General features: G+C 40.1%; 1 protein-coding gene across 1 annotated transcript in view; it reads right to left on the bottom strand.

The window, feature by feature from the left end:
• slc2a9l2 (solute carrier family 2 member 9, like 2) overlaps window positions 1-23,863 on the bottom strand; it is a 144,831-nt gene that overhangs the window by 44,439 nt on the left and 76,529 nt on the right. Inside the window, 2 exon segments of the mRNA XM_038697097.1 lie at window positions 16,962-17,037; window positions 17,486-17,587. Of these exon segments, the coding sequence (XP_038553025.1) occupies window positions 16,962-17,037; window positions 17,486-17,587 (178 nt within the window).

The raw sequence follows: 23,863 nt of genomic DNA, 5'->3' as shown, positions 1-23,863 counted from the left end.
AAACTTGCATTTATCTTCAGTCGACTCGACTACTGTAATGGTGTCTTTACAGGGCTCCCTAAAAAATCTATCAGACTGCCGCTGATTCAGAACGCTGCTACTCGAGTCCTCACTAAGACCAAAAACGTGGATCACATCACTCCAGTTCTAAGGTCTTTACATTGGCTTCCTGTCTGTCAGAGACCTGATTTCAAAATACTGCTGTTGGTTTATAAAGCACTGAATGGTTTAGGGCCAAAGTACGTTTCTAATCTCCTCCCACGTACGAACCATGCAGCCCTCTCAGGTTGTCTGGGACAGGTCTAATTTCTCTCTCCAGAGTCAAAACTAAACAAGGAGAAGCAGCGTTCAGTTTTTATCAGAATCAGAATCAGCTTTTTTGCCAGGTATATGTACACATACGAGGAATTCGACTCAGGATTGTACATTGCTCACGATGTGCTTACTCATAGAAAAATACACAATAATAAAAACCACGTTCAGTTTTTATCAGAATCAGAATCAGCTTTATTGCCAGGTCAAATCAGACACAAACTACAGTATAGACAACACTAGTATACACACTATGAACAAAACAATATAGACATACTGACAAATAGTGCAGTGATCAGAGTGCAAAGGATGCAAGAGTAAACTACTGAGTAACTGAGTAAACTGATTAGAGACAGAGTTACTGGGTTATTGCACAGGAATTGTTCCTGACACTGTGAGTCAGAAATCAGCTGTTCATCAGAGTGATGGCTTGTGGGAAGAAACTGCTTCTGTGTCTGTTGGTTTTGGCGTACAGAGCTCTGTAGCGCCTACCAGAGGGGAGGAGCTGGAACAGGTTGTGTCCGGGATGAGATGGATCTGCAGTGATGTTTCCTGCCCGTTTCCTGACTCTGGTACGTTGTAGTCCTTTTTGGAGGGCAGGTTGGCACCGATTATTTTTTCTGCGGTCCTGACTGTATGTTGTAGTCTGCTCTTATTCTTTTTGGTGACAGATCCAAACCAGACAGTGATGGAGGTGCAGAGAACAGACTGGATGATGACTGTGTAGAACTGGATCAGCAGGTCCTTAGGCAGGTTGAGCTTCCTGAGCTGACGCAGGAAGTACGTCCTCTGTTGGGCCTTCTTGATGATGGTGTCCATGTTGGGCTCCCACTTCAGGTCCTGGGATATAGTGGAACCCAGAAACCTGAAGGATTCCACAGCAGACACAGGGCTGTTGAGTATGGTGATGGGGGGCAGAGTGGGGGGCTCCTCCTGAAGTCCACGGTCATCTCCACAGTTTTGAGCGTGTTAAGCTCCAGGTTGTTCTGACCGCACCAGAGAGCCAGCTGATCAACCTCCTGTCTGTAGGCCGACTCATCACCGTCCCAGATGAGGCCGATGACCATTGTGTCGTCAGTGAACTTCAGGAGTTTGATAGATTGGTCTCCTGAGGTGCAGTCGTTGGTGTAGAGGGAGAAGAGCAGTGGGGAGAGAACACACCCCTGGGGGGCGCCAGTGCTGAGAGTCCGGGTGCTGGATGTGATGTTTCCCAGCCTCACCTGCTGATTCCTGTCAGTCAGGAAGTCTGTGATCCACTGCACATTTAAAAACAACACTAGTTGACCAAAGTGCAGTAGAAAAATTAAAAAATAAAATAAATGTCACTACTCAACTCTGTTTGAAGGCCAATGAATAAAGATAGGTCTTTAGCAAGGATTTGAAAGTGTCAGGAGTTTGGGCATTTCTTATTTGAACAGGTAAAGTATTCCAAAGATTAGGAGCAGCTACTGAGAAGGCTCGGTCACCTTTAGTTTTTAACCTGGATCTGGGGACATCAAGGAGCTATTCTGGACTAACTGTAACCGATGGAGAGATGACTGATCCACTCCAACATACAAAGAGTTACAGTAGTCGAGACGAGACGTTATAAATGCATGTATTACTCTTTCAAAGTCTTTGCGTGGTAGGTAGGGCTTGAGTTTGGCCAACAGTTTCAGCTGAAAGAAACTGGCTTTTACTACAGAACTAATCTGTTTTTCAAACTTAAAAGCACTGTCAAAGATCACACCTAGATTCTTGGTAAATGGACGACTATATGTTCCTAAAGTACCAAGAACATCTATACAAGCACTTAAATCCCCAGGTCGACTGAACACAACAACCTCAGTCTTACTTTCATTCAGACAGAGAAAGTTCTGATTCAACCATATTTTAAGATCTCTCAGGCAGTTGAGCAAGGACTGAGTTGCAGCTTTGTCATTAGATTTTACAGGTAAATAGATTTGTATGTCGTCTGCAAAGCAATGGACAAAATGGACCCCAATGGCAGCACGTACAGTGAAAAAAGCATGGGGCCCAATATGGACCCTTGGGGGACCCCACAAGAAAGAGGGGCAGCAGATGAAGAAAATTCACCAAGGTGAACAGAGAAACTTCTATCTGCCAGATATGATTGAAACCATTTGAGGGCTGTGCCCCTAATGCCGACACACTGTTCGAGTCGGGATATGAGAATGGAGTGGTTAACCATATCAAAGGCAGCAGTCAAATCTAAAAGCACCAAAACAGCAGAGTTTCCAGACTTCATGACTACAGATGTCAGGGCGACGGGCCTGTAGACATTTAGTCCAGAGATGGAGGGTTTTTTGGGACCGGGATGACTGTGGAGCGTGTGAAGCAGGAGGGAACTTCACACAGCTTCAGTGATTTGTTGAAGATCTGAGTGAAGATGGGGGCCAGCTGGTCCGCACAGATTTTCAGGCAGGATGGAGACACACCATCGGGGCCAGGAGCCTTCCTGATCTTCTGCCTTTGGAAAAGGTGGCTCATGTCCTCTTCACAGATCTTGAGTGCAGGTGCAAGGTCAGAGGGGGATGGTGACTGTTTAAAGATGGTGTTGGAGTGGGGGAGAGGTGTGACTCTGGGCTTTTCAAACCTACAGTAGAAACCATTCAGCTCGTCTGCCAGTCGTTAAGTACCAGCAGTGTTGGGGGATGGTCTCTTGTAGTTTGTCCGTAGGCTTCTCCACACTGACGCAGGGTCGTTGGCTGCAAAGCTGTTATTTAGCTTTTCAGCATAGCAGCTTTGATTTCTTTAGTCAGCGTGTTCCTGGCCTGGTTGTACAAGACTCTGTCCCCACTTCTGAAGGCCTCCTCCTTGGTCTGACGAAGCTGCCTGAGTGTGGAAGGTTTTAGTCGGCACACACACGTCCTCACAAAAACTGATGTAAGATATCACAGTGTCAGTTCGTCCAGGTCAGTGGCTGCAGCCTCAAAAACACTCCAGTCAGTGCAGTCAAAGCAGGCCTGTAACTCCAGCTTTGACTCGTTGGTCCATCTTTTCACAGTCTTTACAACAGGTTTAGCAGATTTCAGTTTCTGCCTGTGTGTTGTGATAAGATGAACCAGACAGTGATCAGAGATTCCAAGGCTGCACGGGGAACAGAGCGATAGGCGTCCTTTAATGTTGTGTAGCAGTGGTCCAGTGTGTTAGTGTGAGGTGGAATGTAAACAGCGACCAGAACAAACGAGGAAAACTCTCACGGTGAATAAAACGGTTTACAGTTTATAAATAATGTCTCTGAGGTGAGGCCTGCATGATTTTTCCATTGAGCTCACTTTCACTATCCGCGCGGATGAGATTAAATCCCGGTAGATGAAGTGTGCTGTCCAGGATGCGCTCGGTGAGCCGTATGCTCCATATCTGGAACAAAGTCCCAGATAACTGCAGGTCTGCTGAAACTCTCAGTTCTTTTAAATCAAGACTGAAGACTTTTCTTTATCCTGCTACCTTTTATTAAATCAAATTTGAGGCTTTTTTATGAACATCTTACACTACACTGTAACTTTTACTCTCCTATTTTATCTTGTTTTCTATTTAACTCTTTATAATTGTATTTAAATACCTTAAAAGCAATATAGGACATTATCTGTTGTGTTTTATGTAAAGCACTTTGAATTGCCTTGTTGTTGAAATGTGCGATAAAAATAAACTTGTCTTGCCCTGATCTTGAAACGAATGAATGTGCCCCAAACAGTCAATTTGGTGGGAAAAATGGCTACAGTTACAGGCTAAAACACATTAATGCACATAACAAAGATGTTCCTTTCCTCCAGTGGCTTCTATTTGAGGTAAGACGCAAGAGTCCCTATTCACATCCCAATTACACTGCAGCAACAACTGACAAGTGCTCTTCAGCCACCTGCCTATAACCTAATAAATAACATTAGTAGTAGTGAAAATACGGGAAATATATTTTAGTAGCTGTGCTTTTATCTGTTGTTTAGTGTGTATGTGAATTATAAGCTGATACAGATATCTAACAGATAGAAAATTAGTAGAGTGCATATCTGCATTGGGAACAGGTGTCTGTTGCTTAGCCTCCCAGAGGAGGGCAAGGCAAAATGCTTTTTCAGCAGAACAAATAAGATCCTGCTTTATCCTGAGTATTAAAGAATACCAGTTGGAGCTTCATCTACGTGAGATCTGAAAATGCTGACTATACAGATTTTGATTATTCAGATAAAAGGGAGTTGGGGATTTGTTTAAAGTAAAACTAGCCTCAGCTTCACAAATAATCTTACTGTATAAACCTGAAATATGTATGAAACAGTTCATAACTGTGTAGAAAAAGCACAGAAGGTCAATTACCGTTAACGTTAGCAAAAAACTAGACGGCAGATGAACATTCATGCTACATGCTCCGGTACAGTAGGTGCACCTTTAAAAGTCATGGTTGCAATCTGCCATAAAACAAGGAAGAAGAAGAAGAAGCCTACCACGAAGGATGGCACGCACCGCCGATGTTGGACTAACGTTGTAATCCTAAGGGGCAGTCGAGAGAAACTGTGAACGGTAAGCCTCATTTGAAGCTCACTAATGTTCAGCCCTAGTTCAGCATTGTGTTTGTATGCCATAATTCACTGCAGTGGGGTGGGTGGATGAGGTGGGTTTCTTCAGACACTGTGACACCTTGACTAGAAATGTAATTTGATGTTTAAATTTAAAATGTTTCTGCTGCAGATCTTATGCTTTCATTGTCTCATTGTTCCTTTGGACAAGCAGTCATAAAAAAAAAAACAAGCATAAAGCATTTTAATTATTTTAATCAGATGAAAAAGTTATCATCCCTAATTGATAAGGAAACTGAGGATTTATTTATGTTTTAGTGACCACATGGACTCCACTGGCAGTCCTTTTAAGTCCTTTATTAGCCACTTCTCTTTTAGGTTTCAATGCTGTCATTGGCTCAAAGACAGAAACGCTTGTTTTGACAAGACTTTCTTTTAGGGCTGTGAGGGCCGTTCGATTTCATCTTCCATTGATCCCTGGCCCTTGTTTTCTTGCTAAAGAACAGAAGGGCTCCTTTTTTTTAGATGACAAATTTCATTTCCATTGGGCACACTGAAAGGAAGACATAAAGAGAGTGCGATAAAAAAAAATGAGGAGGAGGAGAGATGAGTTTGTACCATACACAAAGTGAGGGAGAACATGAGCTTTTGTAATGCATATTTCTCTGTGGAATGGGAACAATGAAATATAAAAGAAAAACAGCACCAGCTTCCTTAACTTACACAACAAAGCCACCAAAATAACAATAAACAGACTTAGGCGCTGGGTTTGAAGGGAAGCTACATGGGTGCGAAATGTTTATTTTTATCCTAGGCAACAGTGGTTAATTAATATGATTTCTCAGCTGTGAAATGAGCACAAACAACTTAAACAGGTTGCGGTCTGGCAGGGGCAGGTGGCAGTATCAGCAAATATCAAAGATATTAACAAAAATTATAAATTGAGATTAATAAATATGGGGAACCAACCTGGAATCAGGGACCAATATCCAAAACATGAAAACACTTTCCCACTTGTCCACTTTCCAAAATGGTGTGCAGGCCTGCAAAGCTTAAACAAAGGCTTGGCAACCAAAATGGAGGACACACACTACGTGTTCTCACCAAGATGACGTGGAGTACAACTTTGTGGATGCGCATAAGGCCTGTAGTTGTAAGCATGTGTGAGGTTAGTAAAGGGAGAGAGAAAAGGCCCACAAAGCAAGGTACGTAAGATCCTGATTGCTGTGGCTAGATACAATGCAACTGTCCCTTTATCATACAGGATTTAACACACCAGAGGGATTTTGGTGCTGTCTCTTCATTCAAGGCTATTTGTTTTATATTCAGGCTGCTTCTTTTTTTCCCATAATGTGAGGTTCCAACACATGATCAGATGTGAAAGTATGATGATGAATGAGGGTGCGTGTCTTTCACTGTTTTTGTCTTTCTCCACACTAGATTTGCACTGTTGACAGAGCACAAGAAAACTTGAAGTTGCAAGTCTTAATGCGCCTTAAGACTGCGTCACAGCAACAATTGTGTGAGATGGATCTAATAAAATCTTGGTCACAATATGTATCAACTTGTAAGATATATATTTGTTAGTGTGATGAATGTGTGGTGATCATAGCCCTATGATGTAAACAGAAATGCAGCCAAAAATATGGGCACCCCTGCATGTCTGTTACATAATGCCCTACTTCTCCCAGAAAACTCGCAATTACAAATGCTTTGGTATTCTTATGTTTGGACTGGAACAACACAAGAAAAGATCTGAGACATTTCACACAGAACTCCAAAAATGGACTGGACAAAATTATTGGCACCCTTAACTTAATATTTGGTAGCACACCCTTTGGAAAAAAATACTAAAATCAATCCCCTCCTGTAACCATAACTGTGTTTATTACACCTCTGTACTGGAATATTGGACCACTCTTCTTTTGTCAACTGCTCCAGGTCTTTGAGATTTGATGGGTTCCTTCTCCCAACTGCTGTTTTAAGATCTCTCCACAGGTGCTCTATGGGATTTAGATGTGGACTCATTGCTGGCCAATTCAGAACTTACCATTGCCCTGGACACAGTTCTTGGCACCATTCATTTTTGCACAATGAACCCTGTTAATATCCCCGTTGCTGACTCTTTGTTCTCAGTCTGCACTTTGGGTTCAAATATCCTTAGCTCTTAACAGTCGATGAGTGTCTTCTGGACAACTGTCAAGTCAGAAGCCTTCCCCATGATTGTGGTTGTGTGTACTGAAGCAGACAGAGATTAAAGGCTCTTCTCAGGTCGACATTTCTTTTTTAAATATTCTTTATTGTAATATTTTGAGATAAGGATTTTTGCCTTTCATGAGCTGTAAGATGTAATCATCAAGATTTAAACAAAAAATGCCTGAAATATTTCGCTTTATGTGTAGTGAATGTAGAATATATGAAAGTTTCACTTTTTGAATATAATTATATAAATAATTGGACTTTTCCACGATATTCAAATTTTATGAGAAGTTGTTGCTTAAAAATAAAATATATTGTGTTCAATGGAAAAAGTTGATGTTTTTTTACCTAGACATTTAAAAATAACACATTTTAGAGCTGTAATCGTAATACCATGATCCTGTGAACCCATGATATTTGTGTTTAAGGTTATCAACCTGAAAATCTAGACCCACCCATGCCTAGTTGGTTTGTAGATGTGAGTCGTAGCAGGAGTCACATTGCACAAATGTGGCCCTAAATTTGCTGTGTTTAAATGTCGGCTCATCAAACTATGTCCACAGGAGAAGCACAAGGGTTGAAATTTAAATCCAAATACTGTAATTCATGCTGTGTAGCAACAACTAGTCACTGTGACTGCAACTGAGCCACTGCTGTTATCAAGAGCTGCAGGCATGACTTAGCAGCATCAACCACAAGCAAATAATATAATTGCCTTCAGGATGGCTACCAGATAATTACGCTGCATACAATATAAACCAAATAGACCTCATCTATGAAATGACTAGAATTTGTGAATTCATTTGCACATTTCATTTTAGAACCTCCATCTTCAAAATCTCTAGAAAAAGATGACACCAAAGAAAGCAAAGAAGAACTTCAGTTTGTCAGAGTAAAGCTGAACGTCTCCACGGAAGACTTAAAAGGGATTTAAAAAGGTCATAGACTAAACAGTGCTGATGCTATTTAATTATTGACAAGAAAGAAGGAACAGCCTTCTGATGACTGTGAGCAGGGGCGCTGTATAGGGGGGAAAGGTTAGGATAATTCCAAGGGCCCCTGACTGACGGGCAAAAACTTATCAAAATTATATTTTATTATACATTATATAAACCATCATCATTGAGTATATATATATATATATATATATATATATATATATATATATATATATATATATATTTCATATATAATAATAAAATGAATTATCTATTTTTTTTTTACTTGTTTTTGGCAAAAGTTAAATATCCCCATTGTCCTAAAGTAAACATCGATATTGACCAACCACCCCCCTGTATCTGCATGAAATGGTTTGGTACTGCCTTAGAGAGAGTGAAAAACAAAGGAAAGGATGTCAATCTGTAACCCAGTTTTTCACCAAGAAAGGTGGGTGGCCTTCAGTCTGTGAGTGGTGTTACACAAATTATTTTCTCACATAATGATCAATGTGAAATAAATAACTAAAATTAAAAAACTACTGTCTGTACTGGATGCTGGACAGTTGGAAACAGTGAGTAGCGTACCTCAGCCTGCATGTACGTTACATACAATATTAAAATAATCCAGTTTGATACGTTCATTTACATTGAATTATGGCCGTTAAATGACATCTATAGATACAGACTTTATTATTCCCATCATGAAGGCCAATTTATTTGAGAAGCTTGCATACACACACACAAAAAATCTGTTGTATCTAATGTATTTAATGAAGTGGTGGCGATACAGAACTGTAGGTAATTTGGGTCAATGTTCTGTAGTGTTAGTGTCATTTATTGGTATATGGCTACCAAGGGCAGCCGTCTGTGTATGTTACTGTTGCTACTGTGTCTTCTCTACATGGTAATAAGGCTGTGAGATTTCTGGCTGGGGATTGGCTAGTTTTTGAGGAATTCTGGCTGGGGATTGGCTGGTTTTTGAGGAATTCTGGCTGATCCCGCCTCCCACATCAGAGGTCCCCCAGTGGAGCAGCGCAACAACCCTCCTCCAATCCCTGAGCTGCCTGCAAGACTGCCTTCAAGGTTCCTCCGGTTCAAATAGGCTCGTCTGCTGCTGTGTGGAAGCAGCTACCATGTACCATACCACTACCATGTAGTTTGCCTCTGTGCTGGTCATTGTATTGAACCCTGTGTGTGCGTGTGTCCTTAGTGGCAACCATTTTCTTGTTAGTTGTGTCAGTTGTGTTACTGAGAGTCGGTAACGCAGAATTGGGCCAGGGCACAGCTTATTGCTGATACTGCTTACACCTGTTAGTAATTTCTTGTATTAGTTACAAGGTTTAGGGTTGCTGCGCTCTGTGTTTCTGTTTTCAACTAGAGAGGTTTTTGTTTGTTCTCTTTCATGCTAGTTTAGTAATCCCTCATTTAGGAGGGGTCTCTTTTAGTTAGATTTGGTTCTTTGTTTTTTGTTTCCAATTTCTGTTTGACTTTTGTTGTTTACCACCTATACCAAAAACATGTGGTTTATGTTTGTCTCCCCTACCCCTAGCGAGTGGGGACACAACTATATATATATATATATATATATGTCACATGCTTTGTGGGCCTGACGGCACCCCTGACTACGAGTAAACAAGTAGGAATATATTTCTCCCCCACTTCTCACTTTTCAGGAGGTTAAAATTTACTGACTTGCCTCTGTCAGTGTGAGTCCTTATACACAGCTATAAACAGCTCCAGCTGTTATAATGTATAAAAGACTTATCAAAATGTCAGCCCATTCTCCCTGCAGAATACAGATACAGAGCAGTTGTATCTGGTCTTGTTAGTTTTCATATATACCGTAGCCACCAGCATTACAAGGGTTGTGAAATGGTTCAGGGAGAGATGTCTTCTCTGGTTTGGCAGGGTGGCAAAATCAGATGCACTCGACAGGAGAGCCAGAAATAGAGAATCAACAATTTCTAGTTAATAAGATGACGGCCTGCTGCGAGACGCAAAAAAAGAAGAATCTCTGAGTTGAGCTCAAATCAACAACCTTGATTTATTTTATTTTAAATGGCAACTTAATTCACAGTCTAAAATAAAGTTTATATGTCAGCATTTTTGATCCATGGAAAGCCAGAAAATGGAACTATTCTGCAACTATAATGAAACTGTTCATGCCCTTAAAGTTCAAAGTATGATCTCCATTACATTTGTTCTGCTGTCTCTATGGCGACAGCTGAACAAATGGTTAGCATGAGGAACCTATGCAGTGACTCTGTTACAGCTGTCAGCAGTGAAACAACCCAATTAAACTTGACTAGATATACATGCACCATTAGGTACTCCTCATTAGCTCTGGTGTTGGGCAGAAGAGTGGAATTGCTTCAGCACTTCCACTTGTCAATCATCTGACTCAAATCACTCAAAAATCTGTCTGTCAAAGATTTGCAAAACATTTCTTATCTGGGAGCTCCAGCAGCTGCCTATGCCAATTGACCCTTTGCTAAGCCACGCCCCCCTTAGATACTGTTGCTAAGTCAAATTGTCGGACTTTTATCACGGCGCTGCCACTGTCTATAACCGCACTCCCTGGAGAAATATTGTCTACATTATATTTGTTCTGCTGTCTCTATGGCGACAGTTGAGTAAATGGTTTGCATAAGGAACCTATACATGGAATAAACGATCTCAGAAAGAAGCAGACAGAAAGGTTTCCATTGTGCAACTGAACGTTGTATTTGTCAAACTGACTCTAACTGACTCAAACTGACGTGAAAAAAAATAAAGACAGAAGCTCTCTTCAACCTCTCTAGGTAGCGATTGTAATTATTATGATTATTAAAAGTGCCCCAGGAACAGCATTTGACCATATCCTGTAAAAATACACACAAAAAAAGCAACAACACAACGCATTTTGCATATGATTCAATGGAGAGCAGCCATGAAAGTGTCAGACCTTAGTTAGAGCGAGTTTTATACTGCGCTGTGATTGGCCAGATGCATATTCGGGGATGGCTTAACGAAGGGTCAATTACAAGTTTACAGGTGGCGACTGTTTAAGTGTCACTTTAAGGGCTTATGTGCCCCTTCATTCTGTACACGCACTGGGTGAAACCTATTCCACATAAATACAAATCATTTAAATATTTGCAATCATCACACAGACAATATAGCTGTTTTCCTGAAGGATTATGCTGGGATTATGTTAACTTTTTAATCTTTTCTCTATTTTATCCAATTAATCTACACTCACCGGCCGCTTTATTAGGTACACCTTGCTAGTATTGGGTTGGACCGCCTTTTGCCCTCAGAACTACCTTAATTCTTTGTGACTTTCAACAAGGTGCTGGAAACTTTGGTCCATATTGACACGACAGCATCACGCAGTTGCTTCAGATTTGTCAGCTGCACATCAATGATGTGAATCTCCCGTTCCACCACATCCCAACGGTGCTCTATTGGATTGAGATCTGGTGACTGTGGAGGCCATTGGCGTACAGCGAACTCATTGTCATGTTCAAGAAACCAGTTTGAGAAGATTTGAGCTTTGTGACATGGTGCTGACTGCTGGAAGTAGCCATCAGAAGATGGTACACTGTGGTCATAAAGGGACGGACATGGTCAGCAACAATACTCTCGTAGGCTGTCGCTTTTAAACGATGCTTAATTGGTACTAAGGGGCCCAAAGTGTGCAAGAAAATATCCCCCACACCATTACACCACCACCAGCAGCCTGAACCATTGACACAAGGCAGGATGGATCCATGCTTTCATGTTGTTTACGCCAAATTCTGACCATCTGAATGTCGCAGCTGAAATCCAGATTCATTAGACCAGGCAACGTTTTTCCAGTCTTCTATTGTCCAATTTTGGTGAGCCTGTGTGAATTGTAGCCTCAGTTTCCTGTTCTGCTGCTGTAGCCTATCTGCTTCAAGGTTCGACGCGTTCAGAGATGGTATTCTGCATACCTTGGTTGTAACGAGTGGTTATTTAAGTTACTGTTGACTTTCTGTCATCTCGACCCAGTCTGCCCATTTTCCTCTGACCTCTGACATCAACAAGGCATTTTCGTCTACACAGCAGCAGTTCTCTGGATTTTTTCTCTTTTTCGGACCATTTTCTGAAAACCCTAGAGATGGTTGTGCATGAAAATCCCAGTGGATCAGCAGTTATTGAAATACTCACACCAGCGCATCTGGCACCAACAACCATGCCACGTTCAAAGTCACTTAAATCCCCTTTCTTACCAATTCTGATGCTCAGTTTTAACTTCAGCAAGTTGTCTTGACCAGTGGTTCTCAAAGTGGGCTCCTCAGTCCATTAAGTAACACTGGGTCACAAAATGTTCTTATCCTAAGATGGGAGGGGTCAGTGGTCAGTTTAGGGGTCCTTGACAAGAAAAAGTTTGAGAACCACTGGTCTTGTCTACGTCTACAAGCCTAAATGCATTCAGTTGGCTGCCACGTGATTGGCTGTTTAGCTTTTTGTGTTTACAAGCAATTGAACAGGTGTACTTAAAAAAGTGGCCGGTGAGTGTATATCCCATCAAGTAGTGCTGTACAGTCAAAGCCTCAAATATCCAAGCAGCAAACCCAAAGTAATCTAAAAGCTCTTTAAAAACTCATTAAAGAGCCATTTGCTTTCATTTTGGTGCCACAGTGAGTGTAGTTTATTCTGAAACAACACTGCGACTGCAGTGTAATGAAGGAAGATGTCACCCAGTGTATGATGTGGCTTTGATGTGTTTTTTATTGCTTTATTATTAACAGTGGACAGAGGAATAAGCCACACAAGCAATACCTGTTAATATGATACATTTATTGTTAGTTTTGGCTTTTCACTGGATTTGTTGATAATGAAAATGCTTTATTGAACAGCTTTATTCTTTATGATTTTAATCGTTTATTTTTTGTGCCTCATCCCACAACTGTTATTTATGCTGATAAATTTAACACAGTATACTATGAAACAGTTAATAATGATGTATTTCTGAATGAATCCGACACGCTGAAATTCACCCAGTGTGGGAGAGTTTTTATTGCAACACTTGGAAGTAGGGCTGAATGATTTGGGGGAAAAAATCTAACTGCCATTTTTCTGCCAGATATTGCAATTATTTATTTGTTTAAAGTTTAGAACAAAACCGTGGCATAGCCGCCGTCTCTGTCTGTTCGCCTGACGCCATTATCCCACGTTTTCCTCATTTTGTTGTCGTAAAATATGCACGCCCTGTGCCCGTTCTGATTGGTAAGTAGGACCATAACAGGAGACGCATGGCGCTTGTGATTAGCAAGCAGGTCTGTCACACTAGGATGACAACGGAATGAATTTGCAACTGCATGTTTAAAACAGGTCAGATGTGCTGTATAATTAACCTACATTTTAAATCACCATCTTCACGATTAGCTAATCGCAATTAATCTTTCAGCCCTACTTGGAATGGGTATGAAAAGAAAGTATTTATTCTTTCATTCATTCTTTTCATGAGGCACATTTCAGAATGTCTGAAATTAAGGCCTGAAAGAATCTCTATTCACATAAGCTAATTGTAAAGTAAGTAGCTGTGTGTGTGGGTTCACTGCGTACTATGAACATTCACAGAGAAAGGAGAAAATATGCTGTGCACTCCTGGCCCAATCAGACTTTCATTCAAAAGAAATACATGCAAACTGGAATAACAAAGAAAAAATAACCACCATATTCCAACCCTGCTCTATTGTACTGAACTCGACTCTATTGTAGTGGACATACTTTATCTTAAAAGACAGATAATACCTGACCTGAGAGGTGTTTGTTCAGTGAGACAGCATCATTCATCATCTATGTGTTAAAGTATAAACATACAAACTAGCACTGTTTAGTTTGTTCAAAACAGGTCAGTGGAAGCTCCACATTTCACTTAATGTTTGTATATTCCTGCATTAAAATCAAGCACACGCTCTGTGGTATCAAACCTAAACACAAGCTTTTTACTTTTACTTTTACTGTGGCTGATTCAAATCAACAACAAGCTTTCACAGAAGCCAAAATTAATTCCCTGTCTCTGCTGCAGATCTGGGTACAACGAAGTGCAACAACTTGCATTAAATTACACCTATAAGCATCAATGATTTAATCTAACCTATCTCACTCCAGCCTATAATTATCTCAGTTGGTGACAAAGTGGACAGTTATGGGTCCAAAGGCATCCGCGATGCTCGCGAAATTGTGTTAAAGGAGAAAAAATGTAATATTGGTTTTGCTCTTCAAAGGAGGGAGCGGAGACAGAGAAAAAATTAAAACAGATGCCAAAATGGTTGTTTGTCCTTACAACATTTATTTCTGGAACATTGCTATCAGGGAAACTGATAAAGAACCACTACCTTGATCTAAAACCTCATTTACCTCAGTGTGCAGCTCCCCAAGACAAATGGAAGGGAGTTTGATAAAAGCAAATCTCAACTGTGTGTAATATACAGTGGACAACAGAAGAAATTTGTTACCAAAGACTAATTCAAGGCACTAGCAGCTGATAGTTATGATGGGCCTTTTTTGCAACTCTTTATTTTTTTCAATCAGCAGTTTTGCAGAATCAAGCACACACTCACACACACACACTATGACTTCTAGTTTGAGGGTGGTAAACTGGCGATGGTGCTCTTCCAATGTATTGATTGAGTTTCATACAGGCTCTACTGAAATATTCCATCACCACCATCAACTCTAACCCTAACCATTCCTGAAATTAGTATGTTCAAATTTAACAAATATTATGTACCTCTTACTTGTTTTGGAGCACCGTAGGCTGGATTGGTAAAATTATATACAATACAAGTCATGAGGATACTACACTAATCAAAGCCACTGGTATCATACGAGACAACCACCATAGAGTATACTTAGAGTGCACAATGCCAAAACAGACAAAATACATTAAGGTTAATATTTCACACAAGGAGATTCTTTAAAAAGACCACTTTAGAACAAACTAGGGTGCACATCAGGTTTGGGTTTGTGATTACAGCTGCTCTTCACAGTGAGAGTAAGAGCCCTCACAGACCACAGGCTGCAGTGTACCTCTCCCTGCACTATTCATGTTTCCACTATAGAATCAAGGACTGACTTCATTTTAAGTTCTCAATTTCAACTGCTCAGCAGGTAATTGGAGATACCAGGGACAATGGTACTTGTGGTAGTGGTAGTAAAAGGTAATGTACTTTGTTCAGAAACCAAGCTACTGATAGGGACTGATAGGACATCAGCAACAGATCAGGGATATCAGTAACAGAAATTGATGGAGCACTACCGCAATGAGGCAACATGGACGATCTGGTAAACACGAGTAGAAAATGTGTTCTCTATATATAAGAGACCTGAAGGAGCAGCTGTGCAGACAGGGGGATGACAGGTTGTTTGAGAGTGTCAAAAAGGACAGGAAGGAAGGAAGAAAGGCAGGGAGAATGGAAAGATAGAAACATTGTAAGTCATAGATACCTAAGAAAAGAAACAGGAGTGTATGAACTTTATTTTTTCCAACTGAAAGCAAGATTTAAGATTTAAGATTTTGTGTTTACTATTATCCTCTTTATTTATTACTTATTTGTCTTCAGCCTGCATCTCCCTCTTTTTTTGTAATGAATCCAGCCGGGTTGCGACACCTATCCTGGATACTGTGCTAAAAATGTGGGATCTGCCTGCAATTGGAAAGTGAGATTGCCATCTCTAAACATTGTTACAGTTCACTGGTTGTTTACAGAGATCTCTATCACAACGTGACTAATCTCATACAATATTGACTGTGTTTTATCTCTCTGGTTATTTGTAGTTCAACACACATATAATCATATCCCTTCAGAATGGGCAGGTAGATGGAAAGGCATAGTTGCAGGTTAATATATACCAAGATATTTCAAACAAAACATTTTACAAATGACAAGGTATGAAATATTCAGTGTCTGATTTGATAAGCAATAACTGTTACAAAGACACTGCAGCTATGACCATTAATTCATCATATCAAAAACATTCATAGATCCGCATTATCTTTGTGCTTTTATCAAACTTTGAAATATCTGGTCCACTGTTTCCATGGTGAAATGACTTGAGAGGACTTGCGGCTCCTCACTTAACCAGTCACAAGCTCAAAGCACTACTGGGGTCAGCCCTCAGGTGAATGTTTGTCTCTTTCACTTCCAGTAATTCACCATTCCTGAGCAGCGAGGGGCTTTATTTGTTTAAGTGGAAATGAAAGAGAAAAGATTTCTCCTCCCTCAACAATTATCACAGAAGTGCACCTGAGCAGGGTACTGAACAATCAAAAGCTACAGCTGTGACAGGGGACAGTAGCAGCACTGTGCAGCCTGCATTTATGTCTTGTATTTCTTCTCTTTATTAAATAACATGGTCTCGGAGTTAGGAAAATCAAATGCTCTTCCTCTAGTATTCTCTTTGTGATAATTGTGAAGGACCTCCATTTTCCCACACTTTCTACTTCTCTGCTGTTCTCATCTCATCCTGATGCACTGAGACACTTAGTTGGATTAACGCCCCCTGGAGATATTATTATTCAGACAGGATGTATATATGTGCTGACAGCAATAGCCTCACCTTGAAACTCAAAGTCAGCCTCCCACCAAGACCACTCACACGGTCCCCAGTGCATTTGCAGTACCATGCCATATATATACTGTACATATACTGTATAGCTCCTATTGAGTATGCTTATCTATGACAACACCTTTGACTGTGATTCTAATTACTCACAAACTAGTTAGTGGATTATTCCAGTTGCTTAAAGCATTGCAGATACAGCTCTGTGTCCTTTTCCCAGTTTTAAAAAGGGTTGGGTTACTCACATTTATTATTCAACAACTACCTCACTGAATTACAGCCAAATACCTGCAGAGTATTTATTCAATCTGTTTAAAGTGCAGTTTCAAGTGAAGTGGAGCACAAAGGAAAGGTTGTAAAACTGAAAAGGAAAGAAGAAAATAGGAAGAAAATCTCAGCCAGTAATGTAGGTCAGTGGTTTTACCTGGCCCAGAGCAAAAGGACGCAATCACAGCCAGTATACAGATGTAACTGAGGTAGGGCATCCATGACGCGCTGTGCTGGTATAAAAGAGTGAGAGAGGTAATATTGCAATAACCATAATCATTATGTTATGACAATTTACTTCTGAGCAGGAATATCCCAGCAAACATATTGTGAAAAATTAGTAATTAACAGCTACATCCTATATCTTATTTCCTTTTTTTTTGTCTTTGTCTCTGGCAAATTCTGCTGATCAGCGCTTATAAAGCAAGGTATTGATAATTTAGAGTGTTGCACAAAATGAGGTTCAATATTTTCAGTCTCAGAGGCTGAATGTGACAAACATAAGATGCGGATGTTATATGTTGCAGTAGTGATGTATGTAAACCTCATTCCTTCAGAGGAGGAATTCTCATGGCAATTTGTTCACAGTATAATTGGGCCGCAGTACAGAGCACCTACATGCATTGCGACACCTTTCCACTCACACTATGAGTTCAGTGAAGAGGAGGAACATTGACTTACCTGGAAATTAAGGAACACTGTAAGTAGGCTGAAGAAGACGGCCATGGCAGAGAAACCAAATATGAGGAGGGGCTTTCTGCCGATTCGTTCAATCACTAAGCCCTGGATACAGGGGGAAAAAAATGCATAATATTACAAGAAATTTAAGGATATTCTGTACAATTGCTGTATGATTATAACTTGCTATTAAAAACCATTGCCATGCTGGTGGCGTGGCACTAGGGATGTCATTATAAGTCTCTCAGATGGTCGATCCACTACTTTGGTCCAGATTGAAATATTTTAACAACTATTGGATTAATTTCCATGAAATGTTGTATATCTATGGTCCCCACAAGATAATTCCTACTGGCTTTGGTGATTCGCTGACTTTACCAGTAGCGCCACTACTACTTCCAATAATATTCTTCCTAATATATTAACTAAATGGGAAGCTACAAACAATGGATTTAATACAACAAACAATTCTGGAGTTAAACCAAAAACAAAACTGTGGAGGGACAATGAACAACTCACAATGAATTGCAATGCAAAAGTCATTGAGGAAAATAAAACTGTCCTCGACATTTAGACATGTCGCATGAGCGACAACCTGATCTTTACCAGTTTTAAAGAAAGCAATCCGGACAACTCAGAGCAAGGTTTAAAAATTTTTAATTTTAACTGAAGGACTCCTTAAAGCTGCCATCTGAGTCCATTAAAAAACATCACGTTCTACCGCATGCATCGCCTGAGCAGCAAAAGCAATAAGGAGCTGAGGCAATTACTTACTAAATTTGAACATTAGACAGGACTGATCAAAAGCAATACCGTTCCATGTGCTGAGGTGGGCGGGGATGTATGTCAATCTCTATGTTTGTCTATGAATGTCATGTTTACAAATATACAGTTAGTGTTTATTACTCAATTCATTAATATTTCTTTTCCAAACATATTTTAATCTTGTAGAATTCATTTATTCTTGATGGATGTAAAGTCTACTAGCCTCAATCATGTTGAGATGAACAGAAGAAGTTATGTTTTGTTCAAAAACGGAAAGCCCCACCTCCTGGGAACAAGGTCAACAATCATTCACACACTCTGCTATGTCCTCTCTTATGTCAGAGGATTTGTCGTGGACCTCCAGAGTTTGCTACACAGTGGCTAATGCTAACATTAGCCCTCAAATAGTTAAAACCTTAACTGTTGACATTAATGTTTTACTAAATGTGGGCAAATGTTTCTGCATATCTCTGCAGAGGGACATGGATGAGCTTTGTTTCCCCCGTGTTAATAAAAGTACTGAAAAACAGCTCTGTCAGTCACAGTAAAGTGGGGATGTGTGAGAACAAACGAGTGTTTCATTTCAGGTGACAGCAGAGGAGAGCAGTAGATCTAATTATAGACTTTTTTCAAATGTTGACATTTTATTTTATTTTATTTTTTTATAGATATCTGGTGTTCCAAGGGCATTTTCTGTCTTCTGCTTTGAGTTATGCCCATAGTCTGCATGGTTGTCACACTCAATTGGAGATGTGCGCTGACATTGTTTAAATTGAGGGGTGCTCCAAAGACTCAATGTGGTAGCTTTAAAAGCTTCAGGAAGTTGAAAAAAAAAAATTTAAATAAAATTTTTTTCTCTTATTGTAGAGATAATTAAATGTATGGAGTTAAATAGATAGGAGCTAAAATAGGACAGTGGAGAAACAAAACAAACACTTCAAAGGGTTAAATTATATAACAATAAACATAATCACAACATTAATTAATCTTAGAAAAAGTATTTAAATAATAAAGACAAGAGAGTTGTGAGTCGGCTGCTGTATCAATCAATTCCTATCTATTACTACCTATTTTACCTCATCCCATTAACCATATTAGCTTCATTGGTGTTTTATCACATTTGTCATATTTTGTTGAGTTGTAAAATCCTGTCTGTATTACATATATTGTTTTGGCATCTAATAAATGCATTCATCGGTTTATCTCAATGGACTTCCAGGATCATATTTCAATGTCTCACCGGCACCTGAAGCTACGTGCCCCCACCAACACAGTAAATTCTACTAAGAGTTGGTGGTGGAGAATGCCCTATACATAATGCATCATATTTTACACATACAGTGAAATACACATAAATATTTCCTCATCCACAGTACTGCATGTGGCTCATCAATAATTCCACATGCACATTTCACTCTCCATCAAGATGTCTTTCTACTAGGGTCATGGATGCAGCGTGAGACATGATATGCCACCTTCAAGCCCAGACTGAGCCCAAAGCAAAGACCTCACCAGAGCTGCAGGACTTCTTCTGTCATGGCCTCATAACATGAAAGTATTCAAGACACCAACTCACCAAACCAGCGGGATTTCATGTGATTGTGGGAAAAGGTCACTGGTAGTCACAGAGTGGAGAAGGGTGGAAAAGATAACATGAGGTGTATTTTAAAGGTGCTGGGCAGCTTCACCACAAGGAAACTGGATCAAGATACTTCCATTTAGGGGTTATGACCCAGAACGGATCTGCTGTCATTTGACTTGCCTCCGAAAGAATTTGAAATTACTCTGTGTATATGCGTGTGTGCCTGCACATCCATTTCTCTTTCAGACGCTGCCCACACTGCAGCCACATACGCATACAAACACACCAACAACCGCTAAAGCCACAGCTCTTTAAAGTCTCCAAAGGTGTAAGAGGCTGAATATTTATGAGCCTGCTCGTGCGTGTGTATCTGGAGAATGAGCCTGTATGATAAACAGCGGGGACAGAAGAGTGTCTCTCGACTGCAGGAATGTGTATATTATATCCAAAAAGAGATGAGACCTGAGAGACCAGAAAAAAATGTATGCGTTATGGGGAACTCTTGATTCTTTCATTCAGGTGTTCATGACTCTGTGTCTGAAGGCTGTCAGTTACCTATTAGGGGTGTGACGACACACTGAACTCACGAGACAAGACACGATATTAGGTTCATGAGAACAAGACAAGACAAGATTTTAACGCTATTCTTCACCAATTTATGGTAGAAATGTTTTTAGTTTAACAAAGGGAAACAAATTTCAAGCGGCATGTGACAATTCAAAATCTAAAACTATAACAGAATACAATGTAGTAAGGCTCTCAGGCATTCTGTGTTGCTTTCAGATATGTTTCTCCTGGAGATCACCTTTTGCAATATCTTCCCTGCAGGCGTGATTTAGACTTTATTCCTCTTTTGTTTCTTTTGTTTGAGGAAGTTACTTCTTTAAATGTGCATGTGGCACCTTTTCACCTCAATGATCCATTCATTCATTTTAATTCAGTTATAAAATCCTGGGGTCTCATTTATAAAACTGTGCGTAGAAACCTCAGTGTACGTGCGCCCAAAAGTCAAAAATGGTATACGCTAAAAAATATTTTAGACTTATAAAACCATGCGTACGCACAAAAAAAGCAAAAAGCAAGTTCCCTTTATAAATCACAATCAACTTGTGAAATGTGGCGCATGTGAAGGAGCGCCATGTCTGGCCCTTTGAACGCCCATAGTTGCCTATGAATGGTCAGTGAATCCCCCCTCTCCCATGTTCAAAACTTTCTGCACATTCAAAATCTCTCCCACATAGCTGTGTTCTCTGACACAAAAAAAAATTATATTACGAGAAAAATCATTTAATAAGAATTCATAATATAAGTCTACCTGGCCTATACTCTGACGCACATTACGTTATTGCTCCGCTGGTAGTAACGTTATCCCCTTCAGACAGTTCAGGCAGAAATCTCACCACATATCCACACATGTTAACTTCAGCACCTCCGATAACGTGCAGCTCACAATCCCAAACTGAGCAAGGTTGTGCTTCAGTTTTTAGTTGTTTATATTGCACTGTTCACTTAATTACTATCACGGCCGGTGTCGCATCAGTTGTGGCACGAGATCTTGTCACACCCCTACCTTTTACCTTGTCATACACTCACCCCTTGGCTTAAATGTGTGTTTGAAACAGACACTGTTTCATGACAATATGTCCAAATACAGTGATTCCATGTGTTTTGACTAGCAACCCAAGGGGTGGCTAAAATATGTCTTATTACAGTACTAAAATATTCAGCTAATGTCTATGTATCAATAACACTACTGTGAGTAAGTTATACTACCTTCTGACAAAAAATAAATCGTCCTAATGACTTGCAACTACAAAATGCGATAAAAATCTGTTTTTTTGTGTGTTCTTGTCCACTTTATACTCATAAATAACACTATGAACTGATGAAACTGGAATACATGTGCGCTCTTGCACAATAATAAATGCAACCCAGTATCGCCTTCTCTGCAGACTTGACAGAGGTCAGACTTGTGACTTCAGCCCTCACAGTTGGCAGGACTAAAAGGTCTGGACATTATTCATCACATCAAGAAGTAGATGAACCATTAACATCAACTGGCCACAGCTTAAGGCACCACTGGCCCTTCACATGTGCCGCAATCTCTCCACCATCCCTTGGGAGACAGGCTTTAAATGAGGGAATCTGTCACATAACACACACACTGACAGTGACACTTTGATTGTTTTCACACTGGTGACAATCTACGCACATATTACCTCATGGGACAAAGTTATTAAAGGAGAATATTGATATGTTTGCTTCTTAGACTTTGCCAACCCTGCCGCTCTGCTTTGCATTATTCCTGCTCGTGTCTGTAGTCAGTAAGCATAGCTGAAGATACCAGAGCTTGTTTTCCTGCCTGCAGAAGAAGTCATTTGCAGATAATTAGTTTAGTTTTTACCCAAATCTCGCTCTCTCTCTCTCTCGTCTATCAGTCTACATCTGACACTTGGCATCTACAAAATGATGAATAATAATTTTAAAGCGTGAGAATATACGTTAGCTAGATGGACTATAACTGTCATGAAATGCCTCTTTGCTACCATAAGGTCAGTTTTTGTATTCGATTTTAGTTTGTGTTTAGACTTTAACTTGCTAAAGGGCTACAGAGTGTGACGACACGGCAGGATGTGTGTGATTTAATGTGGTATGGCACACACTCCACAGCTCTTGTGTGTTAGCCAGCCGTATAGTGACAAGTGTGCCGAAGTGAAAGGGCGATGGCTCAGTAGGGCACTAGAAAAGGGGCAGGAGCCCAGGGGGTAGCATTTTGCATTAAGTATCATACTATAATCATACAGGGTTTTCTTGTGTGTGTTTTGACAAAAATGTTATATTAGTAGTGTTAGGTCAGAATATACTGAGCAACAAAAGAGAATATATAAAAGAATGAATAAGTTAAACAGAACTTAAAAGGCAGAATAAAAAAGTATTTGGTTGATGCTTAATGATGCATTCAAATTTAATAAGATGCAAAATTCTAAGGCAGAATGAATGCACACAAAGCGAATAGAAAGATATGAACAGATGCAAAGGGACAAGAAAGGATAAAATTTCACTCCAGGCAGTGCAAATTGTGGTAAAGATGCTCGATTTGTAATTAACACCAAGAGAAAATTCATTGTCATCTGGAGTTGCATGACGTCAACCTATTAATAAAAGTTAAAATTAAAGAGATGGGAGCACCAAAGGAGAGGGCCTGAAGGAATAATAAAGAGTGGAGTTTGTAGTAAGTTTTAAAATCAGTTTGTCAAAAACTGTCCCATACAATCACCAGGGACTGTGCAAACACACAGAGTCAGTGCATGTTGGCAAAACTCTGTACTTCATACTACCATAACACAGTGCCCTTAATGGTCATGCAACATCAAATCTTAAAAAGCTATTAATACCTGATTACACTACTAGAACACTGCACTCCCAGAATGAGCTATCAAGCTCCTCTCTTGTGTAATCAGGTCCGAGTTTGGGTTCAGGAGGCAGACACTATTTCCATATCTACGAGTAGGGCTAAGACTTTCCTCTTTGATAAAGTTTATAGTTAGGGTTGGCTCAAGTGAGTCCTGAACCATCCCTTAGTTATGCTGCTTCAGGATTAGACTGCCAGGAGACTTCACATGATGCACTGAGTTGCTCTCTCCTCCTCCCCTTCTCCATCTTATCTTATCCTATTAATGGATGTCACTAACTCAACTCTTAAATCTCCCAAACTTTTGTGCTTTCTCATACCTCTCCTCTCTCCTTCGATCACTTTCTGCAGGTAATTCTGCCTTTTTGCAGGTAATTCTGTGGGGTCTGGATCTGTGGTTGCAGGCTTACTGCTTTCACATTTATCCATCCATATTGTATATTTTCTACACCCACTTATTTCCTTTTGTGTCGTTGAAGCCTATCCCAGCGTGCTTTGTTAGAGTGATAGGAACCATTAAGAACATAGTATAGCCATAGTCTTTTGATAGTGAAGAGAAGCGGTACGGTTCAACCTACAGTACAAGTGACATGCAACAAGACGTCCTTGTATTGGAGGTGCA

The sequence above is a fragment of the Micropterus salmoides genome, unplaced genomic scaffold (assembly GCF_014851395.1).
Source record: "Micropterus salmoides isolate LMB-PRFRI ecotype aquatic unplaced genomic scaffold, ASM1485139v1 Ms_hic_scaffold_4, whole genome shotgun sequence".
In the NCBI taxonomy this organism is placed as follows: Eukaryota; Metazoa; Chordata; class Actinopteri; order Centrarchiformes; family Centrarchidae; genus Micropterus; species Micropterus salmoides.
This window is presented reverse-complemented; position numbering and strand designations above follow the sequence as displayed.